The sequence below is a fragment of the Bubalus kerabau genome, chromosome 4 (genome assembly GCF_029407905.1).
Source record: "Bubalus kerabau isolate K-KA32 ecotype Philippines breed swamp buffalo chromosome 4, PCC_UOA_SB_1v2, whole genome shotgun sequence".
Classification (NCBI taxonomy): Eukaryota; Metazoa; Chordata; class Mammalia; order Artiodactyla; family Bovidae; genus Bubalus; species Bubalus kerabau.
The window spans coordinates 40,075,753-40,096,241 of NC_073627.1; the positions used below are offsets into that span (position 1 = coordinate 40,075,753).

At 53.1% G+C, this 20,489-nt stretch overlaps 1 protein-coding gene across 1 annotated transcript in view; it reads left to right on the plus strand.

The window, feature by feature from the left end:
- Positions 1-20,489, plus strand: part of LOC129649455 (transient receptor potential cation channel subfamily V member 3-like) — a 58,052-nt gene that overhangs the window by 30,443 nt on the left and 7,120 nt on the right. Inside the window, exons 15-25 of the mRNA XM_055576890.1 lie at positions 700-820; positions 5,506-5,610; positions 5,736-5,822; positions 6,604-6,758; positions 7,544-7,720; positions 10,427-10,567; positions 12,871-13,151; positions 16,398-16,574; positions 17,501-17,659; positions 18,378-18,479; positions 19,516-19,589. Of these exons, the coding sequence (XP_055432865.1) occupies positions 700-820; positions 5,506-5,610; positions 5,736-5,822; positions 6,604-6,758; positions 7,544-7,720; positions 10,427-10,567; positions 12,871-13,151; positions 16,398-16,574; positions 17,501-17,659; positions 18,378-18,479; positions 19,516-19,589 (1,579 nt within the window). The remainder of the gene's footprint in view (positions 1-699; positions 821-5,505; positions 5,611-5,735; positions 5,823-6,603; positions 6,759-7,543; positions 7,721-10,426; positions 10,568-12,870; positions 13,152-16,397; positions 16,575-17,500; positions 17,660-18,377; positions 18,480-19,515; positions 19,590-20,489) is intronic.

Consider the following 20,489-nt stretch of genomic DNA (forward strand, 5'->3'; position numbering starts at 1 on the left):
GAGAAAGATGACCTGTGTGTTAGCAGAAGAGAGCACCGGGGGTGTGAGAAATTAAAAAACCAGAGAGAGCTGGGAGGTATTACTAGGAGCATAGTGTCTAGAACAAAGGAGGTGACAGTCCTGCTCTGTCAAGGAGCATTCTGAACACAGATCCTGAGACACTTAAAAAGCAGAGTTAATTCTCAGGAATCTACCTGGAGATGAGTGAGGCTGGGGCAGATGACTGGAGAGAAGTCAAGGGCATGGTGGTCTCTACCTGGAAGCGCTGATGGGCTCTCCTAGGACCCCCAGGAGCAGGGGTGCTGAAGCAGGGATCAAGAGAAACTGCAGGGACCATCTATACACAGTTGTGTTAGTCACTCAGTCGTGTCTGACTGTTTGTGACCCCATGGACTGTAGCCCGCCAGGCTCCTCCGTCTATGGGATTTCCCAGGCAAGAATACTAGATTGGGTTGCCATGCCCTTCTCCAGGGCACCTTCCTGACCCAGGGATCGAACCCAGGTCTCCTGCACTGCAGGCAGACTCTTTACCATCTGAGCCACCAGGGACGTCAACCCTATGCAGGGTTGGCAGCCTGGAAAGATAGAATGAGCGTTCCATCCTAGGGGGTATGAGCAGGGGCCACATGGTCTGAAAACCCCCCTGAAGCTCCTCCCTGTCCCCTCAACCTGAGCATCTGCACTGCAATTGTGTTCCAGCCATGAAAGCCCACCCCAAGGAGATGGTGCCCCTCACGGGCAGAAGAGCCACCATCCCCTTTGTGAACCCTGCCATCATGCAGGAGAAGAGGCCATCTGAGATCACCCCCACCAAAAAGAGGTAGGGCCAGTAGATGTGGGCCTGGGTGCTGCCGTGAGAGGCATGGGAGGGGCCTGGCGTCCACTTTCAGGGAGCACTTGCTGGGGGTGGACCTGAGACGCCATTCTCATCTCATCTGGGGTGGCCCGGTGCCCAGCCAGGTATAAGTGGGGATGTATGTGTGTGGAGCGGGGAGCCCTACATACTCTGGGGCTGAGCTGGAGAGGTCAGTACGACTGGAGGGACTGGGGCACCGAGGCAGAAACATTCAGAAAGGTTTCTGGGGAGGCAGGGAGTTGCTGGAAGTCATCTTGAGACAAGACGCTGAAAAGTGGGTGGAAATTTCAGGTTAGCAGGGGCTCCCTCTTGGGTACATTTTCCGTGTCCCCTGAGGGGATTTCATAGCCACTGGGTGCCCAGCCAGGTAATTCAAGCTCTCCAACTCCACCTGTGTAAGGGGGGCACCAGTCCATAGAGTGATGGTTAATTGCAGTTGTGCCAACAAGGTGCTTGGCACAAAACTTGTTGGCCCTGATGGTGTTTTATTGCCTTGAACTTTGTCTTCCTTGTTGTTATTGTCATTGTCAGTCCCCAGGGCCCCTGGGAATGGGGCAGGGCCGGGACAGTTATGACCACTCCCAGGTGAGGATGCAGGGGAGGTGGGAGCAGAGAAAGTACTTCTCTGGGGTCATAGCTGGCCCTTGAGCTGACCCCATTGCAGTCCCCCGCCCCCTCAGCTGATTTGGTGCCCTTCAGCCTGAGGAGTAGCTCTAGTAAAGAATCTGCTTGCAATGGGGGAGACCTGGGTTTGATCCCAGGGTTAGGAAGATCCCCTGGAGGAGGGCATGGCAACCCACTCCAGTATTTTTGCCTGGAGAATCCCATGGGCAGAGAAGCCTGGTGGGTTACAGTCCATGGGGTTGCAGAGTCAGACACGACTGAGTGACTAACTCGCTCACTTTCAACCTGAGTGCCCTCCCTCACCCCAGCTGTGCTTCCCTTGGACCTGGTGGGCCCCAGTCTAGCTTGGCCCGTTTGCCCCACCTCCTTTACCCCGTCCCAGGCCTGTTTTAGGCCGAGGTGAGCTTGGTGCTTTCCCTTCTGTTGGTTCGAGTGATAATTGCTGAGGTCTTTCAAGCACCAGGCCCAGGGCTGGGCCCAGGCTGGGGAGATTGGGACACGAGAGAAAGAACACCCACCTCTGCTCACAGTCTGGATGGTGAGGGGGGGCCCCAGGGAGAATTTGGGGAGTGGCCTGGAGAGAGGGTGGTCTGGGCCTGAGGAGGGGCGGGTTGTTCTGATTCTGTGGGTACTTTGTAGAAGAGCTGGTATTACCGTGGACGATGGCAGGTAGACAGGAAGGGAAAGAGCATTCCAGGCAGTGCTTGGGGCAGGAACCAGTGAGGAGTCCCATGTGTCTAAAGTGCTGGGTAGGTGGGGGAGATGAACCCCTCTGAGGCTGGGTCTTGGCTGTCAGTTGAGATTGGATATCTTGGGGGAAGTGGGGAGCTATGGAGGGCTTTTGTGTGAGAGGGAGGGTATGGTGAGGTTTGCATTGTGGAAATGATACTCTTGGAGAAGGAAATGGCAACCCACTCCAGTATTCTTGCCTAGAGAATCCTGTGGATGGAGTAGCCTGGTGGGCTGCTGTCCATAGGGTCACACAGAGTTGGACACAACTGAAGCAACTTAGCATGCATGCATGCATTAGAGAAGGAAATGGCAACCCACTTCAGTATTCTTGCCTGGAGAATCCCAGGGAGAGAGGAGCCTGGTGGGCTGCCGTCTATGGGGTCGCACAGAGTCGGACATGACTGAAGCGACTTAGCAGCAGCAGCAATGATCCTTCGGGTGATCTGTGTGGATGATGGATCAGAGGGGAGCCTGTTGTGATTGTTGCCCAGGTGATAGGTGGTTAGCCTGGTGGTGAGGCATGGAGAACCAGGCAGGGATCAAAGCGGTATTAGCATCATGAAGTCTGAAGTATCAACTCTGGGAGGAGAGGGCGAAGGAGGACGGAGAGACATTTTCAGTTCTGATGGGGGGACCTGGATGGATGACAGGGCTGTCTCTGACAACAGTACTTCAGAGGAGCAGGAGCAAGGTCAGGAGGAAAGAGCCAAGTTCAGGTGTGAAATGCTGGCTGAGAGGTACTAGAGGCACACTCAGGTGGAAGCTCCAACCTGGAGCATAAGAGAGAAGACTGGGCAGACATGGAGATCAGACAGGTGTCAGAGGCCTGTGGGGGAAGCCTGTTTCTGGAGAGGCTTGCCTGAGTAGGAGCAGAGATACCTGGGTTGTTTGTTTTTTCCTCATGGCAAGTGGGATCTTAGTACCCCCATCAGGGATCAAACACCCCTTCCCTGCATTAAACATAGTCTTAACCCTGGTCCTCCAGGCCAGTCCTAGAGCAGAGATAACTTTGAAGCTTCCTGCCTCCCGTCCCCCTTCCCTCCTCTCTCACTTTCCCAGGGGAGGTTTGGACCTCAGAAGGACTGAGGACAGCGTTCTAGGAAAATCCCAGATTCTTCGTGCAGTCAGGCTGCCCTTCTGGGCCCAGCCTGGCTCATGAACTTAGTTCCAGGCTCAGCTCTGCCCATGACCCCTGCCCAGCCAAGGGCCTGGGGTGAGGTGTGACCTTGGTCTTCCGAATAGGTGATCCCTTCTCCTTCCCAAGGCTTTTTGAGGGCCCTCACGTGCCTACTTCTCCCCAGACCCCAAAGATTTAAGCATCTCCCTCAGAACTGAGTATAGGACTCAGGTTTACAAAGAAAAAGAAAATTAAATATTATACATAAATAAAGATGGCAGTTCTGACTGCTAAGGAAATATGTACTAACGGTGAAATTGGAGGCACCCAAAACTCCAGATTTGAGAGAAATTTTTGGACCTGGAGCTTTTCCTGAAGCATCATGCCCCTCTCTGTGAGAGGCTGCTGGGGTTCCTGTCCCCTGGGCCTTGCCTTGCCCAGGGACACAGGCACAGGACAAAGGCTATAGAGGGCCCTGAAGCTCAGAGCCCTTGGGCTCTCCATGGGACAAAGTAACAGAGAGTCCTCCCCAGCTCAGGGGTTGCCTAGGGATCGTTCTCTGCCTTCAGAGGAATAGAAGTGCAGGAGAAATGATGCAGGGCTGTCTGCCTGCCTGTGTTAACAACACGTGGGTGGTGGCTCCTTTTGGGCTGGGTCAAAGATAGGAGTAAACAAAGAGCAGCTGCTGCGGGTCAGGAGCCAGGATGTCACCTGGCCAAGACCTTGACATCTACTCATGCTGGTGGGTGAGATAAGGCATGTGCATCGGCAGGCGGGGCAGGTGTGAGACAGGCCGTCCCAGGAGTTAGCTCCTGACCCACAACTGGGTCCTTTGCAGCTCAACTCTTGTTACCCTTCTTCCCGACACTGAAGACCTTCTTTCTCAGTCACAGCCTTCAGCTTCCTGTTGAGGGAAGCAACCTCCCACAGTTTACAGTTTAGGGTTGTGTTGGTCTGTTTCCTTATTGGTCTCTCCATCTGTCCACCTGTTTATCCAGCCAAGTATTCATTCCTCATCTATCCATCCATCCATTCATCCTTCCAAACTATCCATCATCTACCTACCTATTCAACCATCCACTCATCTGTCCAACTAGTCATTCTTTTTTCAACTCATTTATCTTTCACCTATCCATCCTTCCACTCATCCATTGTTAGGCTTCTGAGTATCATGATCAGGGTTGGGTTCTAGAGACTTAGGATGCAGCAACTGTAGTTCCCGCCACTGAAGAACTTACAGATGAAAGACAATGTGTTGTTGTCTAGAGCAAGGAAAGCGATGGCTTCCCTGTGCTCTAACCTGGTCTCTTCTTACCAACCCACTGGGACAGGAGCTTTGCAAGGGGAGGCATTTTTGTCTACTTGTTCACCACAGTGTTCCCCAGCTCCTAAAATAGTGCTTGGCAGATTGTACGTGTAAATGTTTGTTAGTAAATGCACTACTGAGCCCAGAGAGGTAGGGTGGGATGGAGGAAGGGCAGGGGCTGGACCAACTGGGGAAAGGGCTGCTGGTGTGAGAGTCGTCCGGCTCTGCCTGGAGACAGTCAGCACATCTCAGCCAGGATGTTTTGGGGCTGAGCTGCTAGCAGATGTGTCTTTAGTCGCTGGGTCAGAGCTGCCGTAGTGGCATGGGGACAACTTTGGGGTGACAGTTCTGGGGGTGCAGAGGAAGGTGATCGATCGCATAGGGTGATTGCTGATGCCCATTTCAGCTGGATGGTCCATAAGGAGACAGCTCTGGAGCAGCGCTGCTCCTGAGTCCAGGCTTTAGGGAGCATCTAGCCCAGTATCTCTAGGGGAGGACACTTGACCCAGAGAAAGTGAGTGACTACCTAGGGCCACACAACAGGAGAGGCAGAGGCAGCCTAGAAGCCTGGCCTTAGGCTCTCAACTAGGGGTTTGCTCCTCTCTTTTGGAAGAATGATTTGATTTTAGGTCAAGTCAGAAGGGCTTTTGATGGGCAGGAGACAGGAAGGTGGGGGCCAATGTATCAGTGAGCCCTGCCCTCATCTTGCTTATGCCTCATTTCTGGACTAGCTCTGGGCCTTCCAGGCTTGTCTGGGCCTAACCGAGAGTGAGCACTCAGCAAGGTGGGCACCCTTGCAGCGGGGCTGCAGGACACACAGGTGAACAAGCCCTGCCCAGCTCTAATGGGCTTGTTTGGGTGTCCCTCCAGTGCACACTTCTTCCTGGAGATAGAAGGGTTCGAGCCCAACCCCACGGTTGCCAAGACCTCTCCCCCCATCTTCTCTAAGCCCATGGACTCCAACATCCGGCAATGGTGAGTACTCCAGCCCTTGGCTCCAGTGGGTAGGCAGGGACTTGCCCTGGACCACACGGCCGGGCCTGGCTGTGGCATGCCACCATTGTCCATTTAAAAACTTGTCCCTCCCCACTCCCCTCCAGTGTCTCTGGCAACTGTGATGACATGGATTCCCCACAATCTCCTCAGGATGATGTGACAGAGACCCCGTCCAATCCCAACAGTCCCAGGTGAGCCGGGCCCTCCCTCTCCTCCCACTGTGCCCCCAGGCAGTGCTAGAGGGCCAGGCACCAGGACCCTGCAGAAGACAGAAAGAGGCCGCCACTGCTGGGCCTAATGTCTGGGCCCAATGTCTGGGCCCGTGGCAGTGGCCTGTAGGTCATTTTTTGGGGGAAGGGAAGGAGTATTACATTTTATAAAAGTAATATCCATTCATCATAAAACACCAGAATAACAGCACGCAACAGAATGAGAACTTAATGCAATGCCATATACTTAAACTAAAAATACATGCATGCAACCATCAAACATCAGTGTGTGTTTTACAAGAACACACACACAGAGAAGGATTACGCAGCAATGCGTTACTACAGCTGCCTATTTCGAGTGTGGGGGTGGGGAGAGAGATATTTGAATATATTAAAAATATTCAAACAACACAAAATATGAAGGTGCAGTTTCTCTTCCTGTGATCTCGTGCTTTCGAGGTCTTCATGATGAACAGTTAGGTATGAATCTTTCCTGATCATTACAATGTGGAACCAGAGATACAGTTTGCTAAAACGTGATTGCCTTTGGATTAGAAGCGGAGCAGCACACGAATCCCCCCGCCCCTTCCCCAAGCACTAAGGGAGAGGACGTCAGGCATTGTGAAGGGCACATGAAGGTGTAAATACCAGTGCAGTGCCCTGTGGGCAGAGCCTGTGGGCACAGTGGCTCTGTCGGAGGAAGGTGAGACCCTGGGGAGGGGCAGTGCACACGTTGTGAGCTGGAAACATTTTCTGGCCTCAGCGCAAACCTGGCCAAGGAAGAGCAAAGGCGCAAAAAGAAGCGGCTGAAGAAACGCATCTTTACGGCGGTGTCGGAGGGCTGCGTGGAGGAGCTGCTGGAGCTGCTGGGGGAGCTGCAGGAGCTTTGCAAGCGGCGCCACAGCCTGGACGTGCCCGGTCAGTGCCCGCCCCTGGCCCAGGGCTCAGGGTTGGGGCTCCTGCTCGGCCCCTGCCGTCCACCTCCCTCCCTCCCCCACCACTTGCCTTGACTTCCAGCCTTAAATGCTGGGCTGGTGACTTCGAACCTGATTCTGAGGGCAGTGGGGAGCCATGGAAGGGCTTAGACAGGTTGTGGTCATGATCTGGCTACTCGGCGGAGGATGGGGGTAAATCTGGAGAAGGCCGCTGTTCAGGCAGAGCTGGAACCCCAGCAGCAGGCCTGGGAGACGGAGAACAACTCTTCGTGGACTCAAAGACATGAGGAGTGAATGAATCCAGGGTGGTGTCTCCCAAGACTTGGTGGCTGGTGGGGCCTGAGCCATCTTGGGGACCAGGGAAATAGCGAGTTAAAGGGAGGCGGCTAGCTCTATGTGTAAGCAACCAGGGTGAGGGGTGGTGGGCTTGAGATTTCTGAGGTGGACAGTGGGAAGTCAGGCAGTGGGTGGGACTGCCCCCTGCCAGGGAGATGGTGCAGAAGGCCATGAGCAAAAGGTCTCTGATAAGACTTTGGGTAACTCACCTGGGAGGAGGAGGGGCCAGCCAGGGGGCTGGAGGAGGAAGAACTGGACAGGAAAGAGGGAGGGGAGGAGCTTGGGGCAGGGAGCTCGGCGGAGGGCCTGGGCAGGGTCTTGCGGTCTGGGGCTGCAGCCCCCACGATCCAGTCTCCCCTCCTCCGGGCTGGGCGGGCCCAGGGCAGCCGGGCCCCACTGTACTGAGGCTCCATCCTGCCCTCCTGCCTGCAGACTTCCTCATGCACAAGCTGACAGCCTTGGACACGGGGAAGACCTGCCTGATGAAGGCCTTGTTAAACATCAACCCCAACACCAAGGAGATCGTGCGGACCCTTCTCGCCTTTGCTGAGGAAAATGACATCCTAGACAGGTTCATCAATGCCGAGTACACGGAGGAGGCCTATGAAGGTACTTGCCTGTGGGGGGGCAGGGGGGATCATGCCACACACTAGCATTGCTGTCTCTGAAGCCCAAAGCACTTAACATGGTGCCCAGCACCTTCCTTCATTCTACAAACAATCAGAAGCACTGACCATGTGCCAGGCAGTGCTTTTGGCCCCAGAGCACAGGATTGAACAAGACCAGATGAAGCTTCTTGGCTCTAAATAAGGTAATTTCAAAACTGATGGAAATCTCTATGAAAAGGAAAGTTAAAAAAAAACAAAAACCAGAAAAGATAATGTCATCAAGAGTGACCACCACACATCAAGAGTGTGGGTGGTCAGAGAGCACCTGAAGCTAGCATGATAAGGCTCCAGGACAAGGCAAGAGCGAAAGCCCAAGATAGGACTGAACTTGACACAGCTGAGTGATGGCAAGAAGGCTGGAGATGAGGTTAGAGAACTGGGCAGGGCTAGCACATGGCAACTGGTAGTATTGTATCATCAGTATTTTTTTCACAAAAATATGTCATAGGCACCATGTCTAAAATATAAGACACTCCAGTTTAAAAAATATTTATTTTTATTGTTCCTGGTCTTAGTTGCAGCACGTGGGAAATTTAGTTGTGGCATGTGAGATCTTTAGTTGTGCTCTATGTGGGATCTAGTTCCCCCACCAAGGATTGAACCCAGGCCCCCCCTGCACTGGGAGCATGAAGTCTTAGCCACTGGACTACTAGGGAAGTCAAATCACCATTTTCATGATTACAGCCCCATGTGGGTCTTGGTTTTATGGCTTCTGTCCGAGGTGGGCTGGAGAGGGGGCAGTGAGACCAAACGTGGGCTGTTTCCTGCTCAGGGAATCCATTGTGGATTATCAGTAAGTTGTGTCTTTGATTGTTTGGAGTCAATAAACATCCTGTTAGGATCTTATGATGTGCTTGTGATACAAATGACTGGCCCAAGAATAACTTGATGTCATTTTGCTGATATGTCATGGGTGCTACACATGTCAGCTTTTTGCAGGTGGGAACCTTGCTTGGGAATTTAACTTTTCTCAGGGGATAAAGTAAGTTTATTTATGTGTATCTATTTATGTATATATATATTATTACTGTTATTGGTTTTTGCCAGTCTGGTGGGTGAAAAGGGTTAAATCATTAAGTTCAAAATTTCCTCTTCCTGATTACCACTGATTCTAAATATCTTTCATTTTCTGTATTGGCTGTGTGTGTTTTCTTCCCTGTGAGGTGCTTGTTAATAATCTTTTCTCAGTTTTCTTTTAGGCTTCTTGTCTTTTTATTGATTTGTAGCAGCTCTTAATCCATTATGGACTCTTAAAAACACATTGCCTCTTTTATTCATCTCAAATATTTCCTGCAGTCTATCACTTGTTTCACAGAAATGTGTTTAATTTTTATGCAAGCAAATGTGTTTAATTTTTATGTAAGCAAATATATCGGTTTTTTTCTTTATGGTTTCTGCATTTTGGATTTTGCTTAAGAAGGTTTTCCCTGCAAAAAGTCGCAATATTGTAAATTATCCTCCAATTAAAATAAATAAATTAAAAGTTTAGTTTACAAACAATTTACCGGTTTTTAAAAACTCTTAGTTTTTTTAATCCACCAGGCTTAACTTTTATGTATGGCATGATTACAGCTCTTTGGAAAATGCTCTTTCTGGTAGAAAGTTCTGAGACCTCCCTCCCCCCCAGGCTTCCGGTCCCCTCCGTCTGGAGGTTCTCTAGGCTCCACCAACAGGGTCAATGTCCCCCTGCCCCCTCCCTGCTTCTTCTCCCCTGTTCTCTTTCTTAGTCATCAGGGCACTGTGCACCCAGCACCCAGGCTAGATGCCTGGATCTTGCCTGAAGCACACCTCCTCCAAAGCCCACAGACCATCCTGAGGACTCTTCCTCCTAAGGATCTTTGGGTGCACTGGATGGACAGCTCTTCACACGTCTGGCCTCCTTTTAACGCATCTTCCAATTTTGCAGCCAGAGTGATCTGAAACACATATGTACAAACCCCCAAACTTTGGTCATGTCACTTCTCTGCTTCAGTGCCTTTATGCCTTCCTGTAGCCTTTAAGATAAAGTTCTAATCTCTTTTTAAAAAAAAATATGTAATATTTACTTATTTGACTGCCCCAGGTCTTAGTTGTAGCATTTGGGATCTAGTCCCTTGACCAGGGGTGACACCCAGGCCCCCTGCACTGGTAGCATGGAGTCAGCCACTAGACCACTGGTGAAGTCCCTGAAGTTCTAACCTCTTATCCTGAGTTAGGAGGCTTTGAGTTGGCCCCATCCAGCCTGGCTACACTTTTGTGATCCCAGCTGAGAGGCCACTTCTGGGAAGCACCCCAGTCCTCCAGGTTGTGTTAAGAGCACGTCTAGGTACCACAGCCCCTGTACTTCCCCCATCGTAGCACTAAATTCTCAGGGAGACTGTGAGCTTTCAGAGGACCAGAATTAAAACCGTAGCCCTGTCCCGTTGTGTTCCCATTGGAGCACAGAACAGATGCTCCAAGGATAATCCTTGCTTCCAGGCAAGAGTGAATGAAGCAAAGAATGAAGTTGGGACTCTTGGTAGCTGGGCGACGCCGACCAGACAGGCAGCTAGTATTTCTCCATGATCCATGGAGGGTACACAGGCTAGAGAAAGGAACGGCCAGAGAGCGCGTGGTACCCCGGGTCCCAGCAGCTGAGCGCCCCTCACCCACCCCGACCGGTCCACAGGGCAGACGGCGCTCAACATCGCCATCGAGCGGCGGCAAGGAGATATCACCGCGGCGCTCATCGCGGCTGGGGCGGACGTCAATGCCCACGCCAAGGGGGTCTTCTTCAACCCCAAGTACCAGCACGAAGGCTTCTACTTCGGTGGGTGCGCCCCCGCCCGGGTTGGGGTCCAGGGTCTTGGTTCCGGAGGGGGCGGAGGGCGGGGCGGGGCGGTGCTCCTTCCCTGAGATAGGCGCTAGCAGACTGAGCGCTAGAGACCCCACTGCCAGCCTCTGCCTGCTGGGTTGTGTGGGAGAACCCTGGAGGACAGAGCTGTGACCAGGGAGGCGGCAGGGACTGATGTATCTGAATGGGACCACCAGGCTGGACCAGAGAGGAAGCAGCGGAGTAGTGGGGAAGATGGGGGAGCCTGCATTCCAGAAGTGTCCCCTGGGGGTCTTAGAGGGGACATAGGCATTCACCTGAGCAGCCCTCTGCAGGGAACCAGGACCCGGAGGGAGGGCAAGGAGAGAACCCAGTTTAAACCCTAGTTGATGGGAGAGCAGACAGGTTCCAAGAAGGGAAATGACTTGTCCCTGTGTAGCAAGGAGCTAATGTAGGCGTTCAGGCTGCCAGCTCTGGCCTGTGTTCCCTGTGTTTAGTGCCTCTCAGGACTGCAACAGGGAGGAAAAAGTGAGAAGATGAAAATTCCCTGGCTAACACTCTAGGGAGTCCAAAAACAATTGGGGTTAGGCTGTTAAGTCCTTCAGTCATGTCCAACCCTCTGCGACCCATGGACTGTAGCCCGCCAGGCTCCTCTGTCCATGGAATTCTCTAGGCAAAAATACTGGAGTGAGTAGCCATTCCCTTCTCCAAGGGATCTTCCCAACCCAGGGATAGAACCTGGGTCTCCAGCATTGCAGGCAGATTCTCTACCATCTGAGCCATCAGGGAAGCCTTATCCCAGGTGAAAAATAAAAATTTTAATATATGTAATGTAGATACAATGAAATTACTTCATTTTAATGTAGAGTTCTGTTCATTTCCACAAATGCATACAGTTGGGTAACCACCACTATGATCAGGACAGGGAACAAAGAGCTTCATCCCACCAAAAAATTTCCAAGTACAACTTTGTAGTTAACTCCTCTTCCTCGATAGAAGGCCCTGATTGATGGCCATGGATCTGTTTTCTCTTCTGGGTGTTTTTTGTTATTATTTACTGTTTTTAACCTGCAGGACTAGTTAGCCTACAGGACTAGATGGGTCTGGGCAGCCTCTGGTCTGACCTGGCTGGGAAACCTTCGTCAGGTGGGATGAGGAGAGGCGACAGGATGGAGATTGGCAGGGAAACAGCATAAGACTAGATGTCAAGCCCTGATTCTGTCCCCCCCTTTGATGTGTGACCATCTGTGAGTCACTTGCCTTCTCTTTTCTCAATAAATATTTGTCATTTACTATATACACCAGGCATTGTTCTAGGTATTTGAAATATATCTGTGAACAGAACCAAGATCTCTACCCTCATGAAACTTCCATTCTAGATGGAAGAGAGACCATCAATAATAAACATGATAACTAAGAATGTTATGTAATAGGTTAGAAAATAATAAGTGCTGTTGAAAAAAAGAGTAAAGCAAGGGGAGGGCTTCCCAGGTGGCTCAGTGGTAAAGAATCCACCTGCCAATGCAGGAGATGCAGGTTCAATCCCTGGAGAAGATCCCCTGGAGGAGGACATGGCAACCCACTCCAGTATTCTTGCCTGGAGAATCCCATGGACAGAGGAGCCTGGCAGGCTACAGTCCATGCAGTCTAGAAGAGTCGGACATGACTGAGCACAGCATAGCAAAGCAAAGCAAGGGAAGGCGATCAGGAGTTCTGGGGCAGGAAGGCAGTGGGTTTCAATTTTAAACAGGGCAGTTAGGGTGATTCATTGAACAGGTGATGTTTGAGCAAAGACTCAGAGGTAGTGAGGGAGGAAGTGATGCAGCAGAAGGAACAGTACACCTGGCAGAGGGAACAGAATGTGCAAAGGCCCTGAAGTAGAAAAACATCTGTGTGTGCTGTGAGGGGGGCAGGGAAAGGAAGAGGCCTTTGTGGCTGGAGGGGAGTGAGTGGGAAGGGAGTGGAGGAGATGATGTCAGAAGGTGTAGAGCCTTGTAAGCTGTTGTTGGAACCTGAGCTTTAGCTCTGGGTGAGGCGAGCCTTTTGTGTTAACAAGACTAGTCTGGCTGCTGTGCTGAGGATGGGGTTGGAGGGCCAGGGTGGTAGCAGGGAGACCCATTAGGAGGTTGAAACAATGATCCAACTTCAGTCTCCCACTCCCACTGAGATGGTCAGGAGAAGGCCCAGTCCTAGACCTTGGCGATCACCGTGATCGAAGGTCTGGATCTTAGATCTTGACTAAGATCCAAGTCAAGATCTGGCCCAGGAGAGAACCGAGCCCCTGTGCCCCTCTCCCTTAGGTGAGACACCCCTGGCCCTGGCAGCCTGTACCAACCAGCCCGAGATTGTGCAGATGCTGATGGAGAACGAGCAGACGGACATCACCTCACAGGACTCACGGGGAAACAACATCCTCCACGCCCTGGTGACCGTGGCCGAGGACTTCAAGACGCAGAACGACTTCGTCAAGCGCATGTACGACATGATCCTGCTGAGGAGCCGCACCTGGGAGCTGGAGACCACACGCAACAATGACGGCCTCACGCCCCTGCAGCTGGCCGCCAAGATGGGCAAGGCCGAGGTGGGCGAGGTGGGGGCAGGCGGGAGGGCACCAGGCACGGCCCCCCGGTGGCCCTTCTGTGGCTAAGCACACAGAGCCTTGGCCAGGCAGCTCGTGGGCCCACCCTCGGGACTTCAGGCCCTGACACTCTGGGTTTCTGTCTCCTGTCCTGGGACCCTGTCGCCTGGGCCAGGGTGGAGGAGCCTTAGGGCTGCAGTGATGTAAGCTCTGTGGCTGAGGATTCCTGTGTAGCAAGGTACTCACGCGGAGGCTGAGTGTCTGACCCTCAGAGCCTTCAGTCTCTAGTGAGGACAGGAGGCCCAGAATGTCTGCTCTGGATATAGAGCCAATGTGCTGCTTCTCCCCAACTCTGGGGAGATCCCAGGCTGTCTGTCAGGTTGAAACATGGAGCCAAGTCCCCAGTGGAGGATGCGGTGGCTGGTGGCCATTTGCGCCCTTGAGATGTGGGCCAAGAAACTCAGGTTAACTGGGAGCCTTGGTGAAGACTCAGCTGGGGAGGGCTTTTATCTCTCCAAGTGGCTGGAGCCGTGGCTTGGTCTGATTTCAAGGGCAGGACTCAGGTTGGGGCTGGGGTCATAGCAGAGCCTCTTCTGCCTTCATATCTTGAGCCCTGGGAGGGGACCAAGGCTCTGAGGAGGCTGCAAGGGGGTGCTGCTTAGGGGTGGGGGTGAGGTGGGGGAGAAGCTGTTGAGCAGCCCTGGTGGCACAGCTGTGCCAGCCTCAGGGCCGCTGCTGAGGGAGGCGCTGCCCCGAGGGCCTTGGGTCCCGTCCCAGTGCTCAGGGCTGGTGCCCACAAGGGACCTTTTCATTCTCTGTGGGAGGAAGGGGGAGGAAGAACAGCTTGGATAAAGGAACAATTGTGTGTATGCCTGCCTCCCTGGTCTCCTGCCCACCCCAAGGACACAGCTTCCTGGGGGCTTTGAGGAGGGTCAGATTGTGGTTGCCAAGTTGGAACTTTCTCCAAGGACCGCTGTGGCATGTGAGGTCCCTGGGGAGCCCAAGATGAAGCTTCCAGCATGCAGTCTGGCTCCATGACCCCCTGGTTCCCTGAAGGAAAATATGCCCTCCCCGTACCCCAACCACTCTTTGTCAGTCTTGAGGAATCCCCCGCAGCCTTCCCACTTCCCTTCTCTCCTTCACTCACTGTTCTTTGGACGTCTTTCTGGATGCTGCTCAAGTTGGTCACTGCTGGGAATAGAGATGCCTAGGACATGCTTAGGACACAGTCCCTGTCCTTGGATTCTTCTAGGCTGGGGTGCAGGAAGGGGAGACGTGCCCTGGCCCCAGAAGCTCCCTGCCTGGTCTGTAGAGACTAGGCTCTCGTGTGAGATGACGTGGGAATCCCATTGGGTCACGTGAGATCAGGGCCCTGACATTGTCTTCCCCATCAGGACTCTCTTCCTGGGCCTTGGGTTGGTGCCCCAGGAAGTCCTGCCACATCTTACGGTTCCCAGGGCTCATTTTGGGGAGCTAGTAAACTCTCCATCTCGCCTGGACTTTGGGACCATCCAGGAAGCTTTACAACATGCAGATGACTGGGTGTCCCCACCCTCAGAGATCTGGATTGAATTAGTCAGTGGTGTGGGAATTTTAAATTGACCTAGTAACTCTAACATTCAGCAGAGAGCGAGGCTAGCTGACCCAGGTTTCACGAATCTCTCTGAAAAAGCCTGGTGGCTTCTTGTGTGTTATTTGCTCAGTCATATCTGACTCTGCAACCCTGTGGACTATAGCCCACCAGGCTCTCTGTCCAGGGAATTCTCCAGGCAAGAATACTGGAGTGGGTAGCCATACCCTTCTTTGGGTATACCCTTTAGCCATACCCTTCTTCCCGACCCAGGGATCGAACCTCCTGGATTGCAGGCAGATTCTTTTACTGTCACACCAGTTCCACTGGTAGCTCAGAGGTTAAAGCGTCTGCCTCCAATGTGGGAGACCTGGGTTCGATCCCTGGGTTCGATCCCTGGGTCGGGAAGATTCCCTGGAGAAGGAAATGGCAACCCACTCCAGTATTCTTGCCTGGAGAATCCCATGATTGGAGGAGCCTGGTAGGCTACAGTCCATGGGGTTGCAAAGAGTTGGACACGACTGACTGACTTCACTTTCACTTTCTATTACTGTCTGAGCCACCAGAGAAGCCCTGGTGCTTCTTAATTTTTCAAAAAAATTTAATATTTTAATCTTCTTTTAACTGTGCCATGCGGCATGTGTGGTCTTAATTCCCTGACCAGGGATCAAACTGTCATAAGAGTGTATGTTCCTCGGTTCTTTGTCTCGTCACAACAAAGATTTGGAGTGATGGACATTATAGCCCCCTTGGCATGTCACAGCTCTTGGGTCTTGGATAGACTGTGTTATAGCTCTTGTTAGACAAATCAGTGCTACAGCTCAGTGTTACAGCTCTATTTTATTAGAAGATAGCAGGAAAATCCATCTCTGAGGCGTGAGGGCACGTCGATCCAAAGATGCGAGGAGAAGAGCACTCCAGCGCACGGGAGAGAGAGAGAGAGAGCTAGCTAGTTCCTCTTTTTATATGTTTATCTCTCCCTGGGCCTGTCCTATGTAAATTGGGCCAGCCAGGAGTGTTGTTTGTTTTACCTGAGGTCCTCACTCCGGTCCTTGGACCTTTTTTTGTCCTATTTTCGCGAGCTTTTTCCTTCTTTGTCTTTTAGCCACCGCCATTTTGGACTCCTTTTTCCTATTCTACCTGCCTAGCAAAACCCATGCCCCTGTGTTGGAAGCTCAATCTAGAACACTAGATTGCCCAGGAATTCCCAAGGCTGGTGTCTTGCACCGGTCCCTGACTGGCCAGGGCAGTGAGCCTCAATTGGCAGGGTCTTGACTGAGACCCTGAGAGTGGGATGTGAAAGCTGGAGAAACTTCTAACTCAAGCTCAGGTCAAACAGAAATTACTTCTCAAAATGGTCAGTTCCTAGATTTTTCCCTGAACAGACTCCCCAGCCGGTGGAAGGATCTGTGAGCTGATTGTGCAACTCTCTGAAGTGTGCAAAGGGCCTTCACCCCTTTGTCTCTGGTACTCACAGTCTCTGGTGCAACGCACAGGTCAGCAAGCTTTGTACTCATTCCACAGATAAAGCGGGGCCCAGGGGTCACAGCAACACGCGCTCGGCCAGGCTCTCGGGGGAGACTCTTCCCAGGCCCTGTCTGTTGTGGGGGTGGAGGGCCAAGCTGTGCTGGCCCGGGCCCTGTCCACTGGCTGACAGTTGTTCCTCTTCCTGTCCCCAGATCCTGAAGTACATTCTCAGCCGTGAGATCAAGGACAAGCGGCTTCGGAGCCTGTCCAGGAAGTTCACCGACTGGGCGTATGGGCCCGTGTCATCCTCGCTGTACGACCTCACCAACGTGGACACCACGACCGACAACTCGGTGCTGGAGATCATCGTCTACAACACCAACATCGACGTGGGTCTCCCGGCTGGGCTGGGGGATGACAGGAGGCGGCAGGCTGGGACTCAGGCCAGGGGCCCTGGGAGGCCCCATTCTACTCGCTGGATGTGTCTGCCACCCCCGTGCCTTAGCCTCAGTGGGTGGGGCAGGTGCTGGGGACACCTGTTCCCAGCTGACCCTGTGGAGGGGTCTCCTGGCCCCATGTTCCTGGGCAGGGTGGGGGTGGGGGTGTAGATCTTCTCCATCTTGTTTCCCCCCAACTCCTCTTATTGGTTCCTTATGGCTGAGCTTAGAATCCCCTCGTCCCCAAACCTGGCCTCAAATGGGGGTCAGGGAGTGTACAGCTGGAGCAGTCAGGGAGGTCTTTCTGGAGGAGGCAAGGCAGGGAGGTCAGTGAAGCTGAAGAAGAAAAGAAAGGATCAGCTCAGTGGGAAGTTTTTGGCTCTTGGGGGAACAGAGGCAACACATCTTTTATATTTTACCAAGACTTGTGCCTCCCAGAGCCTGCCTTGCTTGGGGTCTCCCTGGCCTCTCACAGCAGCCTGACTGGTAGGGCAGGGGTTGAAATCAGTGTTTATGGAAGAGGACAATGAGGCCCAGAAAGGGTCAAGGGTTTTCCAAGGGTCACACAGTGAAGGGGGGTCCAGGAGGGGCCAGAACCCCAGTCATGGCCCTGGCCCCACTTCTAGCCCTCACTCCCCACAGTGCATCAGATCCTCTTGCCAAAAGCACCAGGCTCCTGTGGCGTTTGGCTATGCCTGGTTGCACTGGGGCCTCAGGAGCTGGAAATTACCCTCCCAACACTTCCAGCCAAACCAGTTCATTGGCCCCTTCTGCCGGGGGCACTGCTGACTCCGAGTTCCCTTTGAAATGAGGGCCCTTTGAAAATGGTCCCTCCCTCCCTCTCATCTCCTTGGTGACCGGTGCTGTTCTGTCCCCAGAACCGGCACGAGATGTTGACCCTGGAGCCCCTGCACACGCTGCTGCATATGAAGTGGAAGAAGTTCGCCAAGTACATGTTCTTCCTGTCCTTCTGCTTCTATTTCTTCTACAACATCACCCTGACCCTCGTCTCTTACTACCGCCCCCGCGAGGAGGAGGTATGTTGGGCCCCTTGAAGTGGGGGATGAGGTGGTTAGAGCTGCAGGAGATGGGATCCACCCCACGTGCATATGGGGAAACTGAGGCCCAGAGAAGCCAAGAGATTTGCGTGGGGTCCCCCGATTGTCACGCTTTACAGTGTCTTGGACATGGAATACGTCTCCAGCCCTGAATGGAGCTCAACCCCAGGTGCTTAGTCCCAGGCGGACCCCTGCTGAGGGAGGCTCAGGGAATTGGGAGCCCCAGGCCCGGCCCAGGCTCCAGGTCTCAATCTGGAGCTGATTGGGTGTTTCGGTTGTGGGAGGAAATGCAAGGAGGTGGAGGTCACTTGGAGAAGCTTTCCCACCAATCTGGGACTCAGTTTCCTGTCCAGTCACATGAGGCACAGAGTCTTGGCTTTGACTGTGTGGTGGGGCTCTGTGAGTGTCTGGATACAGATGGGACAGACAAATGCCAAGAGGTATGAGGAAGTTGTTAGCATGGATTGAATCATGCTTCTCGCCGTAGAATCCTGCGTTCCCACTGCGGGTGGGGTAGGCAGGGGCTGGGGGCTGCCCTTCCTGCACTGGCCCTTACAGAGAACGGGCTTCATGCTGGCCTCTGGTCCAGCTCGAGGGCCCGGCATGCGTATGTGCATGGTCGCCCCAGGGGGGGTGCTACCCCTGCCTTCCTCACTCCGCACCCTGCACCTATCCATTCCTCTCCCTTCCTCCATAGGCCCTGCCACACCCCTTGGCCCTCACGCACAAGATGGGGTGGCTGCAGCTCTTAGGAAGGATGTTTGTGCTCATCTGGGCCATGTTCATTTCTGTGAAAGAGGTAAGTGGGTCACTGAACCCTCCTGGTCTGGCCTGCAAGGCAGGGGAGGGGGCAGGGGGCAGCAAGCTCTGTCTGCTACTGCTGCTGGGGGACTGTGGGGACTCGTTTCCTCTTTAACTTTAGATTTACATAAATAAGCAGGCTTATCCTACCTACTTCATGTATCCATCCCTCCATCCATCTGTCCATCTCTCTGCCATTTATCTACACTCCCAGCCACTCAGTGTCCCTCCCATCTTCACCTCCCCTCCACCCATCCACCCGATCATCTGCCATCTCTCATCCCCCCAACTGCTCATCCATCCATTCAGACACCTACCTATTGTCCTTCCATCCTTCATCCAACTGTCTTTCCATTTGTTTGTCAGTTGATCCATTCATCCATCCAACTGATGAATCAGCAGGTATATTCTGAACACCTTCAACCTGTGGGGCCCTGGGGGAGCTGATAGGGATGACGGAGTCTTCTGTCTTTGAGGTCATAGTCTGGTAGGAATTTCAGATGGACACAGATATCAAGACTGTAAGATAGACTGTGAAAAGGGCCTGATGTTGGGGTCAGACCCATGTTCAGAAGAGAGGTGACTTTTATTTGGGGATGGGGGAGGTTAGGAAGGCTGGAAGGTAGAGACGTCACCAACTGTGGTAGGGTGGGGTTGGCATGAGGACTCTGGGGAGAAGGTATTACAGGGCAGGTATGGGGAGCAGTGTACAAAGGCTCAGAGGCTGGGAGGCCAGGCCATATTCAGGGAATGGCAGGCAACTGTGTGGCCCTGCTGCTTTGTGGGTTCTGGAGTGATGATGGGGATGAAAGTAAGAGACGCAAGAAGACTGGGGGGAGCATCCACTCTTACCCTGGGGTTGTCTCTGTCCCCCTGGTACCAGTCCCTTTCCATATCCCTCACTTGGGCTCTGACTGGGCCTTCACACATTCCCCTGGTTCCTGAGTCTCAGTCCTGGGGAGATGCCCCCTTCCCCAGGTCTTCCGGCGACGGGCACGAAGAGGGGGCAGCTTTTCTTTCCTTTCTGGCCGCAGGGCATCGCAATCTTCCTGCTGAGACCGTCAGATCTGCAGTCCATTCTCTCTGATGCCTGGTTTCACTTTGTCTTGTAAGTAGGTCTGTCGCCTTGGTCACCACCTCACAGTCAGGGCCAAAGTCCTGTATGAGGACTGCTATGTCCCTCTGCAATGGCCACCCTACTGTGTCACCCTGTCCCAGTCCTTACACCAAGGCGTGTGGCCAGGGACCTCCTCCTCCCTTCTGTTGAGAGAGGCACAGAGGGGAGGGCCAGAAAACACTGGGACAGTGCCCACCATCTGGTCGCAGAGAGAGCTGACTACACCCTGCCCCAGAGCCCTGGGGGGCAGGCAGCATAGAGAAAGCATGTTTATGTTTTAATGAAGGGACATTCCAAGCCAGTTCCTCCCAGCTGCTGTCTTGGACGCTGGCAGATCAGGGCTGGAAGGGACTTGAGAAATCACCCTGTCTGATCTCATGAAACTGAGGCACAGAGGAGGGAAGTGAATCACTGAGTCATGTGGAGCTTCGGGCATGTTGAAGCCAGCCCAGTGTCCCAGTCATCCTCACCCCAAGCTAGTCTGGGGTCAACTACTGTAGGCCCCAGTCAGAAAGCCCAGCTCAGCAGCTTCTCTGAATGAGGTCATGTGCAGCCGATGTCAGAGGATTACGTAACCCTGTCTCTAAACAACAGAAGGCTGATTCAGCATCGTGGCCGCATGAAAAGGAACAGGATCTGCGGCTTGGGGTGAAGCACGTTGGGCTCCAGGGTTCTGTGGACCCCACCTAAGTCCCTCTTCTGAGCCTTTGGGTGGGTCTATAGCGCCTTGAATCTTGACCTGATGTTTCCAAATACCTATTTATTAATAGCTGTCTTATTAAGTAGGCATGTGCCTTCCAGAAGTATGAACCGAGTTCTCCATCCCTGTGGGCAGGTGGGGCGCCCCGACACTGCAGTGAATGAATAGGCCAGGTGCAGTCCCGCCCATGG